Below are 18,367 nucleotides of genomic sequence, written 5' to 3'. Positions count from 1 at the left end.
TATCCATATTAATTAGTAATTACTTGGTTGGAATTATAATTTTCCTCTTCGTTTATCTAATTTAACCTCCTATGTAATTTTGTTTCTCCTTGTTTTATCTTTTTTTAGCTTAAATACCACTAAGATATTCTTTCTGATGTTTATTCTTTATTATTTTTCATGTTTATTTTGTTAATGTTAAAAACTCGGTTCCTACTAATTTGATCAAATTTACACTCTCAAGAAAGGAATATCAAATATTTAATCTCATATCAGTCATACAGTTATATTGCAACATGTATAATCAAAACATCACTCTACATGTGTTAAAGCTTCTTATTAAATAGGGATAATGACTTAGGAGGGTAATTAGGTTTCCAGTTTGTCCGTATTAGGTCACTAAGGTTTTTTTTGTGCGTATTAGACCAATATGGTTGTTATTACCGTTTAGAAATAGTCCTTTTTACCGGTAAGAAGGACTATTTCTAAACGGTAATAACAACCATATTGGTCTAATACGCACAAAAAAAAACCTTAGTGACCTAATACAGACAAACTAGAAACCTAATTACCCTCCTAAGTCATTAACGGTAATTATTTAGAAAACAAGCTTACTAATCAATGTGATTGATTGTTTGACTGAAAATAGTTGCTTCCATTTATACTTATCACACAACCTTTCCTGAATTTCCAAGTCCAAAAACTCATATGATTGATGATCTTCATTACATAAACATGCAACATTTTATCAATAACTTTTTTTGTCATTTAAATGTTTACATGAACACATCTATATGTACAAAAACAATCTCACTTGGATACCTCCCATCAATGTCTACATTTGATAACGAATGGAAATGTAAAACCAACAGGGACTTGCAAAGGATGCTTATTATCAATTATTCTATAAACAGCAAAACCACAACATGAACTAAGAAACTGAAGTTGCAAAATGAATAAAAAATCAGCACATAAACAAACACATACAAACTATATACAACACATAAACGGAAGTTTATAAAGCATAAAACTTAATGACTGGAAAATTAAAAAACTTAAAGAAGACTTTATAGAAAGAAAGATCACCCTTACTTGCCACAAATGGTTGAAGACATCAACAAGAAGATCAATCTGACCATGGAATCCACATGTTGTCTGATCATGACTTCAGTAGTTCATCTACTGAAACGTAAGAATTGCAGTTGAACTCTATTAGCATTTGAAAATAGAATTAGGGTTTCATAGAAGACGACGAAGGGTTTAAAAAAAATTGGACCATTTCTCGATTTGTGCGTGTCATCCTTGCGCAGAGGTCATGCTAATCTTCTCTGTATCGTTCCAATTTTATCGGATGTCCCCGAAGGGACGACTATAGATGAAGAGCTTCACCATATAGAGGAGTAGCAGGTTCTTCTTCTGGTCGATATGGGACGACGCGAGTTCTAAACGAACTAGTTTACTGTTGATGGTCATATATTATCAATGTCTTTAAAATTAGGGTTAATAACTTAGGAGGGTAATTAGGTTTCCAGTTTGTCCGTATTAGGTCACTAAGGTTTTTTTTGTACGTATTAGACCAATATGGTTGTTATTACCGTTTAGAAATAGTCCTTTTTACCGGTTAAACAGGAAGAAGCTGGTAAAAATGACTATTTCTAAACGGTCATAACAACCATATTGGTCTAATACACACAAAAAAAAACCTTAGTGACCTAATACGGACAAACTAGAAACTTAATTACCCTCCTAAGTCATTATCCCTATTAAATACTATGTTCGTTCTATAATATATTCAATCATATCATATAATATGTTGAATATATTATAGCAAAACTTACTTGATTTTCCATGTATGTATCTAAATTTGGGTATAAATTTTTTTTTAGTTTTTATTCGATCTATAAATACTTTTATGTTTTGTAAAATCTTTAAACTTATGTTGGTAAAATTAAAATTTAGAGTTTTTATTTACATAAAAGTTTTCATATTAAAATAGAAATATAAATCATCGAATCTCTGCTGGAGATCACCGGTCCTTGTTGGAGGTTTATAGGGACGATGATTCATTTATATTCCCCGACGATGATGATAATGAAGATTCGAAGTTAGGAATGAGAATGGGTCCCCGATACTTCTCGACCCCGTTTCCATCTCTAATGTCGATGACAACGGAGGAGACTGACGGTATAAGAGAAGAAAGATAGACCAAAACAAAAATAAATTCAAAGTATAAAAGTATAAAAAGGTAAAAGAAAATCAACAAGAGCAAATCAATCAGTTTTTTAAAAATTTTAAATGAATTAAAAGTATAAAAAGGTAAAAGAAAATCAACAAGAGCAAATCAATCAGTTTTTTACATCGGTTAGTGAGTGACCAAAACAAAAATAAATTCAAACCATATGGACTGTCTAATTAAAAAATTTGACGGTTGTCTGTTTGCTCCTCCCTTATTATATTGTGATCATTAATTAACTATAAATAAAAATTTTATTTTTTTAAATTAATGAAAAAAAATACACATATTGCCCAAACCATACAGCCATTGATATAAATTACTCTTTTATTAAATAACCAATATTTTATAATAATGGAAAAAAACACATCATCCACTTTAATATTTTGGTTATTATCATACTAAAACAGTAAAAAGTAAAAACCACATAGACCATGATTAAAAGCAACGTAATTATAAAATAGATGAATCTCAGCCGTTAAAAGAGAAAACGAGACGAGCCGTCAGATCTAGGGCATTAGTAGCAAAGAAACCAAAACATCATCTTACTTTCCCCATAGCAAAACCCTAATCCTCATTTTCTGCAAAAACGAGACAAAGAGACAGAGAGAGCGATACTATCTGCGATTCAAAGATGGTGCAGCGTCTCACGTACCGGAAACGCCATAGCTATGCCACCAAATCCAATCAACACAGGGTCGTCAAAACCCCTGGTAACCCCATTGCTATTTCTATTGTTTTTACTGATTCAACTCTCTAATGATCATGTAAATTCGTAACATCTGCTTAATTTGATCGATGGTACTGATGAGATCGTTACTTTCATAGGTGGAAAGCTTGTTTACCAGACCACTAAGAAGAGAGCTAGTGGACCTAAGTGCCCTGTTACTGGCAAGCGAATTCAAGGGGTAATGTGATTCTATTCCACAGCTGTGTATTTGATAGTGTTAAGTTGCCTTCATTGGGTTTCATTTGCATTGCGATTTCAACTTCTGTTGATGTGCGGATTAAATGTGTGGTACTACTTGATTGTCGATTGCTAATTAGTTTGTTTGTAGTGGTGATTATCTGGTGATTTGGAGATTTTACATGTGGTTTTTATAGAAAGCATTTTTGTTCTGAGTTTATCGATCATAATACACATCCATGAATGATGAATCCATGATTGTATACTCTACATGATATTAATCACGTTTAATAACACTATATTTGCGATGAATGTAGCTTAATGACTGATAAGCTAGGTTGCATTGTTAAGAAAGTGTAAAGACTTGTATAACAAATTAACAATTTTACCCTTTCCAATTTCTTTTTTCTTTTACAATTACTTTCTTGTTCTTGCAGTTTTTGTGTCTGTTTGTAAGTAATTAGCGAGTAAAAGAAAATAGAAATTGGAAAGGGTAAAATTGTCTTTTTAGCTGGACCAGGGGCGATGGGTGTAATTTCTCCAAACCATAGGGATGGTCTCTTTAAACTTTTTAAAAGTTGGACCAAACATGCAAAATGGACCAAACCACAGGGACCATTTCTGTAATTTACTCTATTTTAAATATAACAGTTAATAGTTATAAGATTAATTTATATAATTAAAATGATATTATTTTTCAGATTCCTCATTTGAGGCCAACCGAATACAAAAGGTCAAGGCTGTCTAGGAACAGGAGGACTGTTAACCGAGCTTATGGTGGTGTATTGTCTGCTGGTGCTGTCAGGGAGAGGTTGGTAAATTTACATGAATTTATTTTTGTAAATCTTTTTTTTTATTTTGTTTTTGTTTTTTGTTATGAACACTATGTTGTTGATTTTTTTGTAGGATTATTCGAGCTTTTTTGGTTGAAGAACAGAAGATTGTGAAGAAGGTTTTGAAAATACAGAAGACAAAAGAAAAGCAAGCGGGAAAGAGTTGAAAATGGGGTTTTTGAATTATGATGAAGAAAGTTTTGAGTAGTTATGTGTTTGGAAGGAATTTCGCTCTTTTTTAACACTATAGTTATAAAAATTTTGCATACTTTTGTTGAAGTCATGGATTGATTTTGAATTCCAATGAATTTGTTATTTTCAGTTGATTTTAATCATTCTGTTTTTATGTGAAAGGTAACGAAATTAATTTAAGCAAAAATTTAATTACTTTTTAGAAATTCCCATCAATTTCGTTGGTTTATGAAATTGTCAAAAACCTTGCGAAAACACAAAAAACGATATTGTTTTTGCTTTTTTTTTTCGCATAATTTTATACATATAAAAATCTTAACTTTATTAATTTAACTTTTCATTTTTGAAGAAGAAAAATGAAACTAAAAGTTCTGTCTAATCTCAAACATTTACATGCGAAGCTTAATCACAAACATAAGTCTAAAGTTCATATTTTATAATTTTAAGGTATTGATTTCAAGTTTATATGTTGTGCTAAAATTTACCTTAGTATTGATACTTTTTAACATAGTGAGGCAAATCGAAGGGAAAATGATGGTTCTCACTAATAAATAAGTAGGGGTGAACATAAGAACATTAGTTTAAACCCAAATCGAAGGGAAAATGATGGTTCTCACTAATAAATAAGTAGGGGTGAACATAAGAACATTAGTTTAAACCGTAAACTGCTTCAGATTAATCAGATATAGTTTGGTTTTCGGGTTAGGTGGTCACCTTATTTAGTTTAGTGGTTTGGTTTTTCGTTTGAACAATTTAAATCGGACCCACTTAAACCGAACCCGAAAACTGATTAACTCGAAGTTAATACAGTTCGGTTATCGTTACTTTTGTATCAAAACTGTTATTTTGTGGTGACCAACACATACATAAATAGTCTCTCTAGTACGTTTTTTTTGTTGATGTTGTATGAGGGCAAAATTGTTTTTTCTAGAAGTTTATTAATCTTCTTGTTAGTGTGGTTAAGTGCAGGGACCACCGGTGTTATCAAACCCCTCCATAGGGACCAATGGAATTACTTTTCTAAAAGTAGGATCAAAAGTATTATTTCGTGCAAACCATAAGGACCAAGACTCTAATTTACTTAAGACTCTAAAAATAGAATATGAAAATGAAAGAGATTTTTTTTGTTTAAAATAGATTATGACCCCCATAAAACGCGGGGAAATATATATATATATATATATATATATATATATATATATATATATATAAAGGTATAAAAAGCCAACACAATTATAAAAAAAATATATAAAGTAACATAAAGAGACTTCGTGTTATTGATTATATTGAAATGTCTGAAAAAAATATATAACAAATGTCAAAATTCAAAAATAGAGTACTATGTTTTTGTTCCTGGTTTGTTGAAGCTTCACGAGGTTCTTCACATGGTTTGTTGATTCACTTTTGTTGTCTATGTTTGTTGTGATAATGATTGTCAATTCTATATCCACTTCAGTTAGACGAGTCTCATTTTACAGTGTACTTTGTTGGTTAATGTATTAACACATCTTATATTTTCATTTTCTAAAAATTATTAAAAACCAATGTACTTTGAATTTTTCATGGATTATAATAGTCTACTTTGTATTATAGCATGCTACTTTAAAAATTCTTAAAACAAGTTGTTTTCTTGATTATTAGATATTAATTACAGACAATGTGACAATGTGTGTGAGGCTTATGTTACCAATTTTTAGAAAAAACATTGTTTTGTGTATAATGGCAACCGACTTATAGTTTTAAAAACTTATAAAAAACATTAAACTTTTAAATTTAAGTGGATTATAGCTTTATACTTTGTCCTTTTTTGATTTCAGTTGTTTTTTTTTCCTTTTTTTTAAATTGAGTTATATAGTTCTCTTTGGATTAAAATGACATCTTACTGCTTTAAATTATCTTAAAATTGTATTAAAATTGTATTGTTTTCAAATTTAAACTTCTAAAATGTTACAGTCCTGTTGTTTTAAGCTATCACACATTAAGATATCATGTTTTGGTCTTATCATGTTGATTTCTATAAGTTTGAGAATTTCATGTTTGCAATTTGCAAAAAGTAGCAATGTACTTTAATTAAGTTTACAACCAATAAAGTCAACTCACTTTATTATTAATAGAACTGATGTCATTCCAACTTCACTATAAATTATGATATTTAACATGTGCCCCCACCTCTTTTAGCTTCCTCATGGTTAGGTTCACCAGTTCCACTATTCCAATGTAGGAAAAAAATGAAAAGACGACATACAAGGTATAGTTATTATTTGGATATTTGAAACCTGAACTTTATGTTATCTAATTCCTTAACATTTTTTTTTCCAAAATCTTAAGTTTATAGTAGTTATTTTTTTATAAAAAAAATATACATTTTCACCATTCATGATTTTTCTCAAAATTATGAAATCTTATTTTATTGGAATAAAAGGGCAAATAAATAAATAATTAAACATTTCATAAAACCCAAAATGTATTTAATGATCAAAATTCTAACCCAAAAACAAATAGTATTAAACAAAGTCATAAAAAACCAAACCGATAAACCAAATAATATGTAAACATAATATGAAATCAATAGTACTCAAATCACCCAACTACTCAAACAAAATCATGAAAATCATATATTTATTTTCTTGTTTTGGAATTAACAGATTTGGCTTGCCTTCTCCAGAAGTACGATCTGTATTGATGATAATAGTCGTTTGGTTGAGGACATTGTTGTCAGATTATCAACATCGTAAACATCTTCCAGGTTGCGTTTTAATTCTTCCTGTCCATACACTTTTTAAAGGATGTTCGCTTAGTTAGTGGACTTGTTGCAATTCTTTTATCAAGATTCGAAGCGGGTGTGACATTATCACCAGTAAACGAAAGAGCATCCTAAATGTAGAAAATAAATTTGTATGTTAATCTAAAAGTTAATAATATTTTAAAGTATTAAATATAAGATTTAGTTATATTATATTTAAGACCTTTAAATTTAATGTGTCTTCAGATATGAATTTTGCCGATAAAACATTAAACGAATTGGATTCTGTCGCCTAAATTTGTAGTACATAGAAATATGTTAGTTGATCAACTCAAATATAAAAAAACGAAATTTAATAAGTGTATTGTTTGTAGAATTCGTCGTAAAAGAATGTTACATGTTCAATGTTAAAAAAAAATCAAATTCAGCAATGATTGTATTATTAGCAGTGAACTTTGAGATTGCATAACCATCAACTTTGCTCTTCAAACTATCATGTGAAATTTGAATTTTGAACGCCAACTTTTTATCCAAAAGCACATTCAAAGCAGATGGATAAATCTTCATATTACCCTCCTAAAAAATGAGCGGTTATAAAAATAGATAGACAAAAAGTAAAAATTAGTTTTATGTAAATGAAGTTAATATCGATAAACCCATTAAACTTTTGAAGCAACTCTTGTGTGTTTTTTTTTCAGAAGTTTCTTTGCGGCACGATCAAATAATGTAAGTGACACCACTCCGCTAAAGTCTTGTACTTTAATGGTGATTTCGAAACTAAAGTCATTAATATAAACAAATTCAATAATATAACATTACAAAATTTAACCGAATATTATAATAATATGTATAAAAGAATTATTGAAAATGCAACATCCCAATTTTTAAGACCAAAAATTTTCGTTTTTAAATATAATACTTATAAAACCATTTACTGAAAAACAATATCATCATCATTTCAAGTCATCACATGTCTCAAAAATCATAACAGAAAGTAGTAATAATGTCAAAGTACAAATCTCATGGATCTCAAAATGCGGAAATCATGTGTGTACGAGGCGCTGCTACCGTGCCGGCTCCTTCCCCTTCGACGAAGAGGTACCTGCAACCAAAACTGAAAACCGTAAGCACAAAGCTTAGTGAGTTCCACCATCATACCACATACCACATGATGCATGTTCCTCGGTATCTTTCAACCGGTATCTGCCTGGCATAACTGGGAGCGGGGCCTCACTTCGGTATCTTTCAACCAGTAACCGGGAACTAACCTCCCCTTTGGAATCTTTCAACCGGTAGCCGGGAACTAACCTCCCCATCGGTATCTTTCAACCGGTAACCGGGAGCTAACCTCCCCTTCGGTATCTTTCAACCGGTAAACTAGGGACTATCTCACCCCCTACCACTACAACATAATAACATAACATATAATTATCATATCATGCTAACGCATAACACATATCAGTAGTAGCAAACCTAGATAATTATCACAAAGACAGTCATCTATCAACCAACTCCTACTAGTGGGTCGACATTGTGGCCGTAGACCCACTACTACTGGAAGGTAACTTACCTCGATGTCGTGTAGTGTCTGTACTGTCCTCGGTATGGAAATCAACTCTTCTCAACTCCTCAATCCCTACACAACAACCATTCTAAATTACCATTTCATACTCATAACCCTTACAAAGGTCAACTCAAGTCTAAGTCTAAGTCAAGGTGAAAACCCTAGTCAAAGTCAACATCTGGTTGACTAGACTCGCCGAGTTGGTCCATCAACTCGTCAAGTCCCCACGTCCACGAAACGCTACAACTCCGTCCCTACTCGTTGAGTCTAGCAAGAGCTCAAAGAGTTCGCCTTCAACAAAGTATCGGGACCTTCTTCAAATGACTCGCCGAGTTCATCCTTGAACTCGTCGAGTTCATCTTCATCCGCATGAAGGTGTTTAGTCTATGACTCGTCGAATTCTCCTTGAACTCGTCGAGTCTGTCTTCATGTGGTTGGAACATTGCCTTGAACTCGCCGAGTTCCTCCTTGCACTCATCGAGTCCTTCGATCTTTAAGTCCATAACAAACCCCAACAGGTTGAGTTTTCCTTCAACTCAACCAAAGACCATTTCCAGAAGACGTTTGGGGGAAACTGTGACCCAACTCGTCGAGTCCCTCTTTGTCCAAAACTATACATTCGATTTCAGTGGGTCTTAATGCATCCAAATCATAGATCTAACCTCCTACGATCCATTTTATACGTAAAGCTACGAACTTGATGTCCATGCATGGGGTTTTTGGCTCAAAAGGCTATAAAATGGGGTCTGTAAGATGCATGGGCTTCCCATGGCCATAAAGTTGGCACCTTTATGCCATGGGAACCCTCAATGGTTCCAGATCCGAAGTGTAACTCCATGATACACATCCAATCCTGAATATGGCCTTACAAAGCTTAGAAAAGGGTAGAAATGAGCCCTAACTAGAGATATAAGAGTTAGATGGTCAAGGTTTCAGCTTTATACCTCAAGTGAGCTGGAAATGGGGCACAACCTCTGGATCTACTAGCTTCCACTTGAACTTCCACGCTCCTTCTTTCTTCTCAAGCTTCACACTCACCACAAACACACAAAAATGGCTCAAGAACACTCAAACAAGGTTAGGGTTTCGATTTAGGGTTTCTCTGAGTTGGGAGGGACGATGGAGGCTGGTTGAGACAAGATAAGTTGTTTAAATAGGGTGCAAACCCTAAATATTAGGGTTTCATCCAGACAGTCCTACTCGCCGAGTCAGGCTCTCGACTCGTCGAGTAGGTTACTTAAAACCCGCATCCAAAGTCTTGTCTACTCGACGAGTTGGGCCTCCAACTCGCCGAGTCCCAGTGTAAAAACATAAAATTTTTAAATTTGAAATACGTATCGGGAACCGGGCGTTACAGAAAACCTTGGAACAACAGATATGTCTTTGTTCATGCAAGTTAAAGTTTAACAATAAGTAAGTTCTTTATCTTGCTTTTGGTCCTCATGCATTAAAACGACTTTTATGGCTTTCTCTTGACATTTAATACAAGTCAAATAGTATCATTCCACATCAGGACACACATGCTTAACGTATCGACAACAATCAATGTTTGTTTTAAGAAATATTGATGTAAGTTTAAATTATATATTAAAAAAAGTAAAATGAAATATGAGGGTAAAAATAATCCAAAAACTATTTGACATAATGTATATTTCATAAATGAAAGTTAAGTATATAAACCCCATCTACTTGTTGGAGATCAACAATAGCATGGAAACCAAACTTATGAAGGAAATCGTCATTTTCAAGTAGAGGATGGAGGACCAAGTGTTGCTACAATTAAAAAATATGCTTTGAGCCAAGTTACTATTTTTGAAAAAAAAAATAATGATTGTTAAACACATGTGACTCACCCAAGTAATATAGACCGGGTAAAATATGCAAAACAGGAACAATTCAAAATCATAAAGTCAGAGTGAATAAAGTATGATTTAATTAAAAAAACGTTAAAGAGTAGACAGTTTTGTTTTATTTACTATATTAATAAAATGTATCTAATTTTTTAATTATTTTTTTCAAAGATTTGCATATGTAGTAATAACATAAAAACTTAATAATTTTTTTTATTAAAATCTACATATAAAATAAGTATTTTTTTTATTCATGTATCCATATTTTTATCAAAAAATCAATTAATTATATTTACATTTAAAAAACGTAACAATCAAAATATGATATTTATTTATATTGTATAGTGCCTCAATGTAATGATACTACAAACACCATAGAAATTTTTAAGGTGTCCCGATCCATATTCTCCCGACAATCTTGCTTAAGAAAGAAAAATGTTTTAGAAATATGTTTATCCACTTAATTTAGACAAAAAAAAATACCAAGTTGTTAACCATTTAACAGTTAACAAAGAACATCAAAGAGCAATTATTGAGCTTGTAGTTACAAACAGTACAGATGTATACCATATAACAAACCATTAGCTATTATGAAAATGAAGTATGCAGGGGATAAAGATCTACATTATGTGAGTTTTGAAAACTAACAGGCAATTGTTTATGTCTTTTTCGGGATTGGCTATCTATTAAGTATACTTTTGTATTTTCTCTCTAAGAACGCATACTAATTGTTCATTAATAAGCCATTGATGATTTAGAATTTAATTTGGACTTTAAAATTCTCCTAACCACAAAATATGCTCATATGAACTATATTTATCACCTTTATGTAGCAAATAAACAAAATCAGAATAAGTAATCTATCACAGAAAGCACCTAACCTTTGATGCATTGCTTTGTTAAGCTTTAAACTTTATTATCCTGGAAAAGAAAGCACGTCGTTTAGTTGAGATGGAGATTTAGTGAGAGAAAAAGATATATGTGTACCATATCCAAAGATGGAACCTATCAAGCTAAGTTTGATGAGTTTTGGACTATAGAGAAAGAGAATGAGCAGAATAATCTTCTATCTCCTAATCAAAAGGGTAGTTTCAGGTTTCATGTAGGGTTCTCTTTCAGAAGGAGTTTACTCCAAGTGATGTGGGTAAGGTTAATAGATTGGTTATACCTAAGAAGTATGATGTTCGATATTTTCCTCACGTGCCTGATAATCAGTCAGAAGTTATTTAATAAGTGCAGACGCCCCTAGAAACTTTCCATAGACAAAAATAACCCTCCAAGAGGTTCTTACCAACATAAATTTTTCTATAAACATGACCAAGCAGGACAAATGTAACGAAATCAAATATTTAAACTGACATTTAAAATGTACTTCTTTGAGGCATTTAATCGAACATCATACATGCATTCCAACATCAGCAAGGTTTCGAACATTAGAATAACATGAAAATTCAACCAAAGCAGGGAAAACGATAAGAGTAACACACAAATTGTGTAAATAAACACTAATCATATGACTTGCAAAAGAATTCATCATTAAATCAAAAAGCTTTGCTAACTTGATGTAGATGGTGGCGTATTGAACTGTGATGATGCAGAGTATTTGAACGGAATGTTGCAAACAAAATCTTTCAAGAAAACTTGATAACAGATGAATGATATTATACTTATACATAGTTTACAAAATGAAATTGGAAAGGATATCAATCTTTGATTTGAAATTCTACATATTAGCTCTGAATGAATTTCAAATATGAAACATACCTTCATATTACGTGATTTAAAAAAGGAATGACAAAATCTTTCAATAAAATGTAATAACAGATGAATGTTATTATACTTATACATAATTTACAAAAAATGAAATTGGAAAGGATATAAATATATAATTTGAAATTCTACATATTAGTTGCAAATGAATTTCAAATATGAAATGTACCTCCATATTACGTGATTTAAAAAAGGAATGACAAAAAAATTTGTTTGACAATTGGGAAGCTTTTATTGGAATTAAATACATTCTATTTCAACGGATGTAAGTTAATTGATTGGAAGATATTAAAGATTTTTGTGTTTTATATAATATGAGATTAGATTTCAAAAAGGAATGACATAAAATTTTGTTTTAAAGTCGGGATGTTTTTATGGGAATTAAATACATATCATTTCAAAAAAGTAATTGATTAGAAGATATTAAATATTAATGGAATTAAATGCAGTGAATGGTGATGTCAACAAAATATCTAGGTACAAAGTTTATGAAAATTCAAACTTGTCATTTTCTTTTGATTTAATTATTACACAAAACTCCAATGGTTCTATCTATTTCAGGAAAAACATTCATTCAATAAAATCCTACAGGTAAGTAATTATTACTTTGTCACATATTGTTACTATTTCATTTTTATTTTTGGAACAATAGAAGCAAATAGCTATCAAAAAAATTACCAAATATAATTTATGGTATGATTCTTAATTCAAATCCTCCGGTTCTTCTTGAAGTTTTTCCTCTTATTACAAATCCAAAAAAATACCAAGCTACTATATCGTCAAAAATGAACGACTTCTTAGGTCTCTCAGCCGAAAAAAATGAGTATTGTGAAAATTCCATAAAACCCAAAACACAATGATAATAACATTATCAAAACACTTATGTTGTAGTCCCGAAAAAAGAATATGATCAACCTAACAAATAAATGAATCCAAAGAAATCGTAGAAGGACCATCCATCCCCACCATCTACCAATATCGGATCATATACCAGAGAGATCCGCATAAGCTGTAAATAAATGTTCCACATTCTATGTATGTAACTCATAAAACTGACATAAAATAAACTCCTTAATTACCCTACTGTAACTCCCAAATTTCCGTACTAGGTACACCCTAAAAATTCATTTATTTACAACCTTATAAAACGTTATGTGTACACTAGCACACTCGAATACAAGAAGTTATCATCGGGAATCATACTGGCATCAAGTACAGGTTCCGAACGAGTCGCTACAATCAACCTAACCTTCAAAACAACATCAACAAAAGACTGTAAGTTATAAAGCTTAGCGAATAACTATTATAATAACATACCAACATATATAATCAAATCTTAAAACAACTTATCATTAATAAATAAACACGACACCAAATATATTAATTTAAACCATATCAAATGGTTATTGTCTCATGATCCCTTATGAGACCTACAAGTATAATTTTATCAACTTGATTATTGTTTTATAACATCGTTAAGGCTCATTATAAACTCCTATGGATATACTCCATCCACAGTCAACACCGTTATTTATCACCTGCTACTTATTTCAGCAGGCTGCAACATATCATTTTCAGTTATATACATACACACACAAACATATATATATATATATATATATATATATAGGTTGTAAAAAAGTGTTCGATGTTAGCTAGTCTGTGGACAGAGGTTAAGAGATTAATCGGCTAGATGGGGATTAATTGGGAACCATAAATTGTTATTTCATTGACTTTTAAAAAATTAAATATGACTAATATCATAACAAAGTTCGTAAATACCACTAATATCATAACAAAATAGGTTAATATGATTAAAACAACACTAATCATCACTCAGATTGTAACATCCCAAAATTCATGACCAAAAATTTCATTTTTAATTACGTAATTATAAAAACCAGTAGTCTGAAAACATCAATAGTATCATCTCATATCATAATCAAAACTAATATCTCAATAACCAAAACATGTCATAAGAAAGCAACATCAGAGTACAACTCCCAAAGATCTCATGTGCAAACAATCATAGTGTGATGCGTTGCGATCATGCCGACTCCTTTCCTTTCGAAGACGAGGTACCTGAAACCAAAACTTAAAACCGTAAGCATGAAGCTTAGTGAGTTCCCCCATCATACCACATACCATACAATAAACATATTGCCTAGCATATTCGGGTGCTGGCCTACCCCTTCGGTCTTTTTCAACCGGTACTGCCTAGCATATCAGGGTGTTGGCCTACCCCTTCGGTCTCTTTCAACCGGTAACCGCCTAGCATATCAGGGTGCTGGCCTACCCCTTCAGTCTCTTTAAACCGGTAACCGCCTAACATATCACAGTGTTGGCCTACCCCTTCGGTCTCTTTCAACCGGTTACGGGGACTATTTCACCCCTACCACTAACACATAATATCCTAGCATATAAGCACGTAAATCACATACTGCCTAGCATATCTGGGTGCTGGCCTACCCATTCGGTCTCTTTCGACCGGTTACGGAGTCTACTTCACCCCTACCACTACCACGTAATAACATAGCATACAAGCACATAAATCTCCACAGATAGTGGCATACCAGACAATTATCACAAAGACAATCATCTCTACTATAAACAACTACTAGTGGGCTGACATTGGTGCCTTCGACCCACTTCTACCGGGAAGGTAACTCACCTCAACTGTGTATGCCGAAATTGTACTCCTCGGATGGCTCGGGTCTCCTCTTCCTAAAGCATAATATGTCCCCTAGTTAGTTATTGGGTCCAAGTATGACTCCCTTATGGCCCAACTTCAAATTCATGACCCAAAGCAAGGCCCCCTAGTCCTTTCCCTAATGGGCCTCTTCCCATAAGGCCCAACCCATAATCCATTTAAGGCCCAAATCCATTCCTTTAAGCTTTAAATCCCAAACAGGCCCAATACCATAAATCCTAGTCCCAGGCCCAGATGCATTACTCCACAGTGGGTCATAAGGCCCACCAAATCTCGTCCCAATCACCCAAGGCCCATAAACCATGTTAACCACTCTGCATGTGTACGCGCGGCGTACCTGGCACGTACTCCCGGCGTATGCTGGCCTTGACCAGAAGCGGGAAACTGACCCAGAACGCACATCGTACTAGGGGGTACGCCCATCGTTCCTTCCAGTCACCCTAAAGTCCTTCTTTTGAATTAATTCATTAAGTCCCAACCTCCATAACATAGATCTAGGCTCCTAACAATGTCCTTAACCGTAAAGTTATGAACTTTATGCTTTTGCATGCATGGATGGGGATTAAGACACCCATTAAGTCCATAAGCTCACTTTGTGGCCATCTATCACTTGCATGGTTGAGGATAAACCATCAAGATCTGATTTTTATGGTCCTAAATGCTTCCAAGAGCTCAAAAGGACAGCTCTTATGGACAGATTCTTCCAAAACTCAAAGGACCTCAAGTATGGGACCAAAATGTGACATATAACACCCCAAAACTACATCTAAGCATGTAATGGTCAAGGTTGGAGGTTGATACCTCAAATAAATCAAAAAAGATGCCAAACTTCTGGATCTACAAGCTCTCTTCAAGTCCTTGCTCCTTCTTCAAACTCCTTGCTCTTCAAAACCACCAAAACAACACCAAAATGCTCAAAGTAAGCTCAAGATACATGCAATGGAGTTAGGGTTCGAGTTGGGCACTGTGAGGACAAGGGAGGCTAAGAGGATAAGGGTTTGGAGGGTTATAAGTTGCGTAAATAGGGGGAAACCCTAAAATTTAGGGTTTGTGGTCTGCGCTCGTACGCCGCGCATACTCTTTGGTACGTTGCGCGTACGTGAAAGGCATGCGCGATCATCCCTTGTTAGTACGTTGCGCGTACACACGGTGGTACGCCCAGCGTATGGCACCCTAAAGCCCACTTAGTAAGGATCCAATGGATCCAAGCCCAATCAATATAAAATAATTAACCCAATAAATATATAGATAATACCTTGGAGAATTACCGAGCGTTACACATATAGTTTCTATTGAGGTATAACTTCTTCAAAGTCTTAAAATTTGATCGTTTGCTATTGTTTCTCTCATTTTGCAGGCAATGGTTAATCGTTAGGTGCCTTCTAGTTGTTCGGGTAGCTAGGGATTAATCGGGACCTATTCGGGATTTTTACAACACTGATGTATGTATGTATGTGTGTGTGTATATATATATATATATATATATATATATATATATATATATATCACAAATTGACAATATACTTAAATAACATATTATGCAACATCACACATCAACAACAATATGAGTTAGAGTAGAGTTACTCACCTGGCTAGTTAGTAAACTAACTTCAACTTTGGTCTCTGGCCTCCGTTGCCTCTCATCTTACTACCTATCAATACCTATTCAACAAATAACAAGTTCCTCTAGATTTGTCACAACACACTATGAGCTAAAATTTGCAACTTATTATCATCATACTAATTAAACTCTACAATACAACTATTAAATAACTTAACCTCACAGGTTATTAGCTAAATCTCATGTGTATAACAATTCCACTAGTTAGGGTTTACAACCCATATCAACCAATCCGTAGAAATTACCTGCTACATTTACAACAAAGTTCATAATAGCACCATCTTATGATATCTAACAACTAACTCGGGTTCCAACAACCTATCAAATTTGCATTATAAAACACGACAACGTAATAACAGAACAAGAGGATACCTCAACATAGTCAAAAGTTTATATACTCACGTTCTAGCACCGACTCTCCGATTAATGATCCCGAGAACTAATTCTCTCTGGATCTCTCTCTCTCTCTCTCTCTGAATCTACTTCTCCAAAACTCATCAAATGAACAATATATCACTGTATTTATACATCAAGACTGTGAGGAATTGTGCTGCAACCAATAGGCCGTCGCGCCATGATAAATGTCACACGTCTCGACCATCTACCACGTGTCACTTTCCACTCTCCATGTGTCTCGTCCTCTCAGCATGTGTCCAACATCGGACACCTCTTTGTGTCACTATAAACCAATACTCACTCCAACCTCGTCCATCGTGCCATGCATATACACTCACTCCTCAATTTTCCAAGAACAACAATCTACTTATAAATTCTTCGTATTCTCCTTCTACGTCATAGCTTAACATTATTACTCCTTCTATAAATAACTTAAAGCAAAATTCATGCCTTAATTATCCTACTTGTCTCATAAACAAGTTGTGCACTTAGAAACAATACATGTTATGAAAAATTGGTATTACACCTACAAGCTACCAAATTCGATCTAGTAGGAATACGAGACAAACCAATCTGCCAAAGAAGAATATTTAACTTGATATGAACAAAATTTTGCATCTAGTCGAAACTCCATCCCCAAACAAAGTGTGAACGTCCAAAAAGCATCTCGGCGAGGAAACCAAAAACTCATCAGAGGCATCCAAAGTCCACCCCTATCTGTCTAGGCGATCTTCAAGTACAAAATTTTGAATCAAATCAAACGTATCGTTTCATTGCTCCATCTCTACTTCGCCCATAGGCTCACGACGAAGAGAAGAAACATGTCACCCTATATGAAGCCTATCAACCACCCGAACATCATATAACTGATAAATAGAGAAAATACAAGAAATATAGGAGGATAAAAAATGAGACTCGATCCATATACTACTCCATAACTTTGTATGTTGACTACCACCAACCCAAATCCGACAAAAAACTGCTAGTTAGTCCTATGATCACGAAGTTGAGCAGTAGACAAAATAATACCCTTCTGAGGACCTGAAAACACCAACTGTGGAATGAGCTCAACATCTACTAGCCACCCATGGATTGCCTTAATAACCGAAACCTACAACATATCTTGGAAATGAAAAAAATGCCAACGACACTTGAACAACATACCATGTTCAACGAAAATTGGTTACCAACTCCTAAGTCACCCCCATAATTGTTGGCCAAAACTCTAAGCTAACTAACCCAATGCAACTTCCGCTCTCCGACTTCTGCACCCTAAAAAACCGATCATTCAAAACTTCCAAAGCCTTAAGAACCATGACATAAACTAACAACAGGGACATGCAATAAGAAGTGATACTCATAGGGACAAGCTTAATAAGAGTAAGTCTACCTCCAATTGACAAAATCTTTGCCTTTCACCATGCCAACTTATACTTGAACCTTTCAATAAGAACCATCCATGCTTGGACCCAGTACATCTCCTTACCAACCGGAAACCGAAGTACATGAAAGGAAGTTTAATAGCAGCGCACTTAATCATTCCAGCCACATGCTCAACATTTATAAAAG

At 33.6% G+C, this 18,367-nt stretch overlaps 1 protein-coding gene and 1 non-coding gene across 2 annotated transcripts; one reads left to right on the top strand and one right to left on the bottom strand.

Annotated features, from left to right (window-relative positions):
* Positions 1-1,243: 1,243 nt before the first annotated feature.
* On the bottom strand, positions 1,244-1,346 carry LOC145110052 (U6 spliceosomal RNA). The gene has a single exon (XR_013709438.1). It is a non-coding gene; the product is annotated as a U6 spliceosomal RNA (small nuclear RNA).
* A 1,405-nt stretch (positions 1,347-2,751) lies between these two features.
* LOC145108189 (large ribosomal subunit protein eL34) lies at positions 2,752-4,284 on the top strand. The gene is made up of 4 exons (XM_079045204.1): positions 2,752-2,925; positions 3,041-3,120; positions 3,821-3,930; positions 4,026-4,284. Exons 1-4 carry the CDS (start codon positions 2,847-2,849, stop codon positions 4,117-4,119), a joined length of 363 nt encoding a protein of 120 aa, XP_078901330.1. The 5' UTR covers positions 2,752-2,846; the 3' UTR covers positions 4,120-4,284.
* The last annotated feature ends 14,083 nt before the right edge of the window (positions 4,285-18,367 follow it).

The sequence above is a fragment of the Lactuca virosa genome, chromosome 4 (genome assembly GCF_052849685.1).
Source record: "Lactuca virosa cultivar CGN04683 chromosome 4, Lactuca_virosa_CGN04683_v6, whole genome shotgun sequence".
NCBI lineage: Eukaryota > Viridiplantae > Streptophyta > Magnoliopsida > Asterales > Asteraceae > Lactuca > Lactuca virosa.
The sequence above is the reverse complement of the archived record's forward strand: the minus strand, read 5'-3'. Positions and strand labels throughout refer to the sequence as shown.

Coding starts and splice junctions, on each gene's coding strand:
- LOC145108189 (XM_079045204.1), top strand. CDS start 2,847: ATGGTGCAGCGTCTCACGTACCGGAAACGCCATAGCTATGCCACCAAA. Junction 2,926..3,040: donor CAGGGTCGTCAAAACCCCTG/GTAACCCCATTG, acceptor TTACTTTCATAG/GTGGAAAGCTTGTTTACCAG. Junction 3,121..3,820: donor CTGGCAAGCGAATTCAAGGG/GTAATGTGATTC, acceptor ATTATTTTTCAG/ATTCCTCATTTGAGGCCAAC.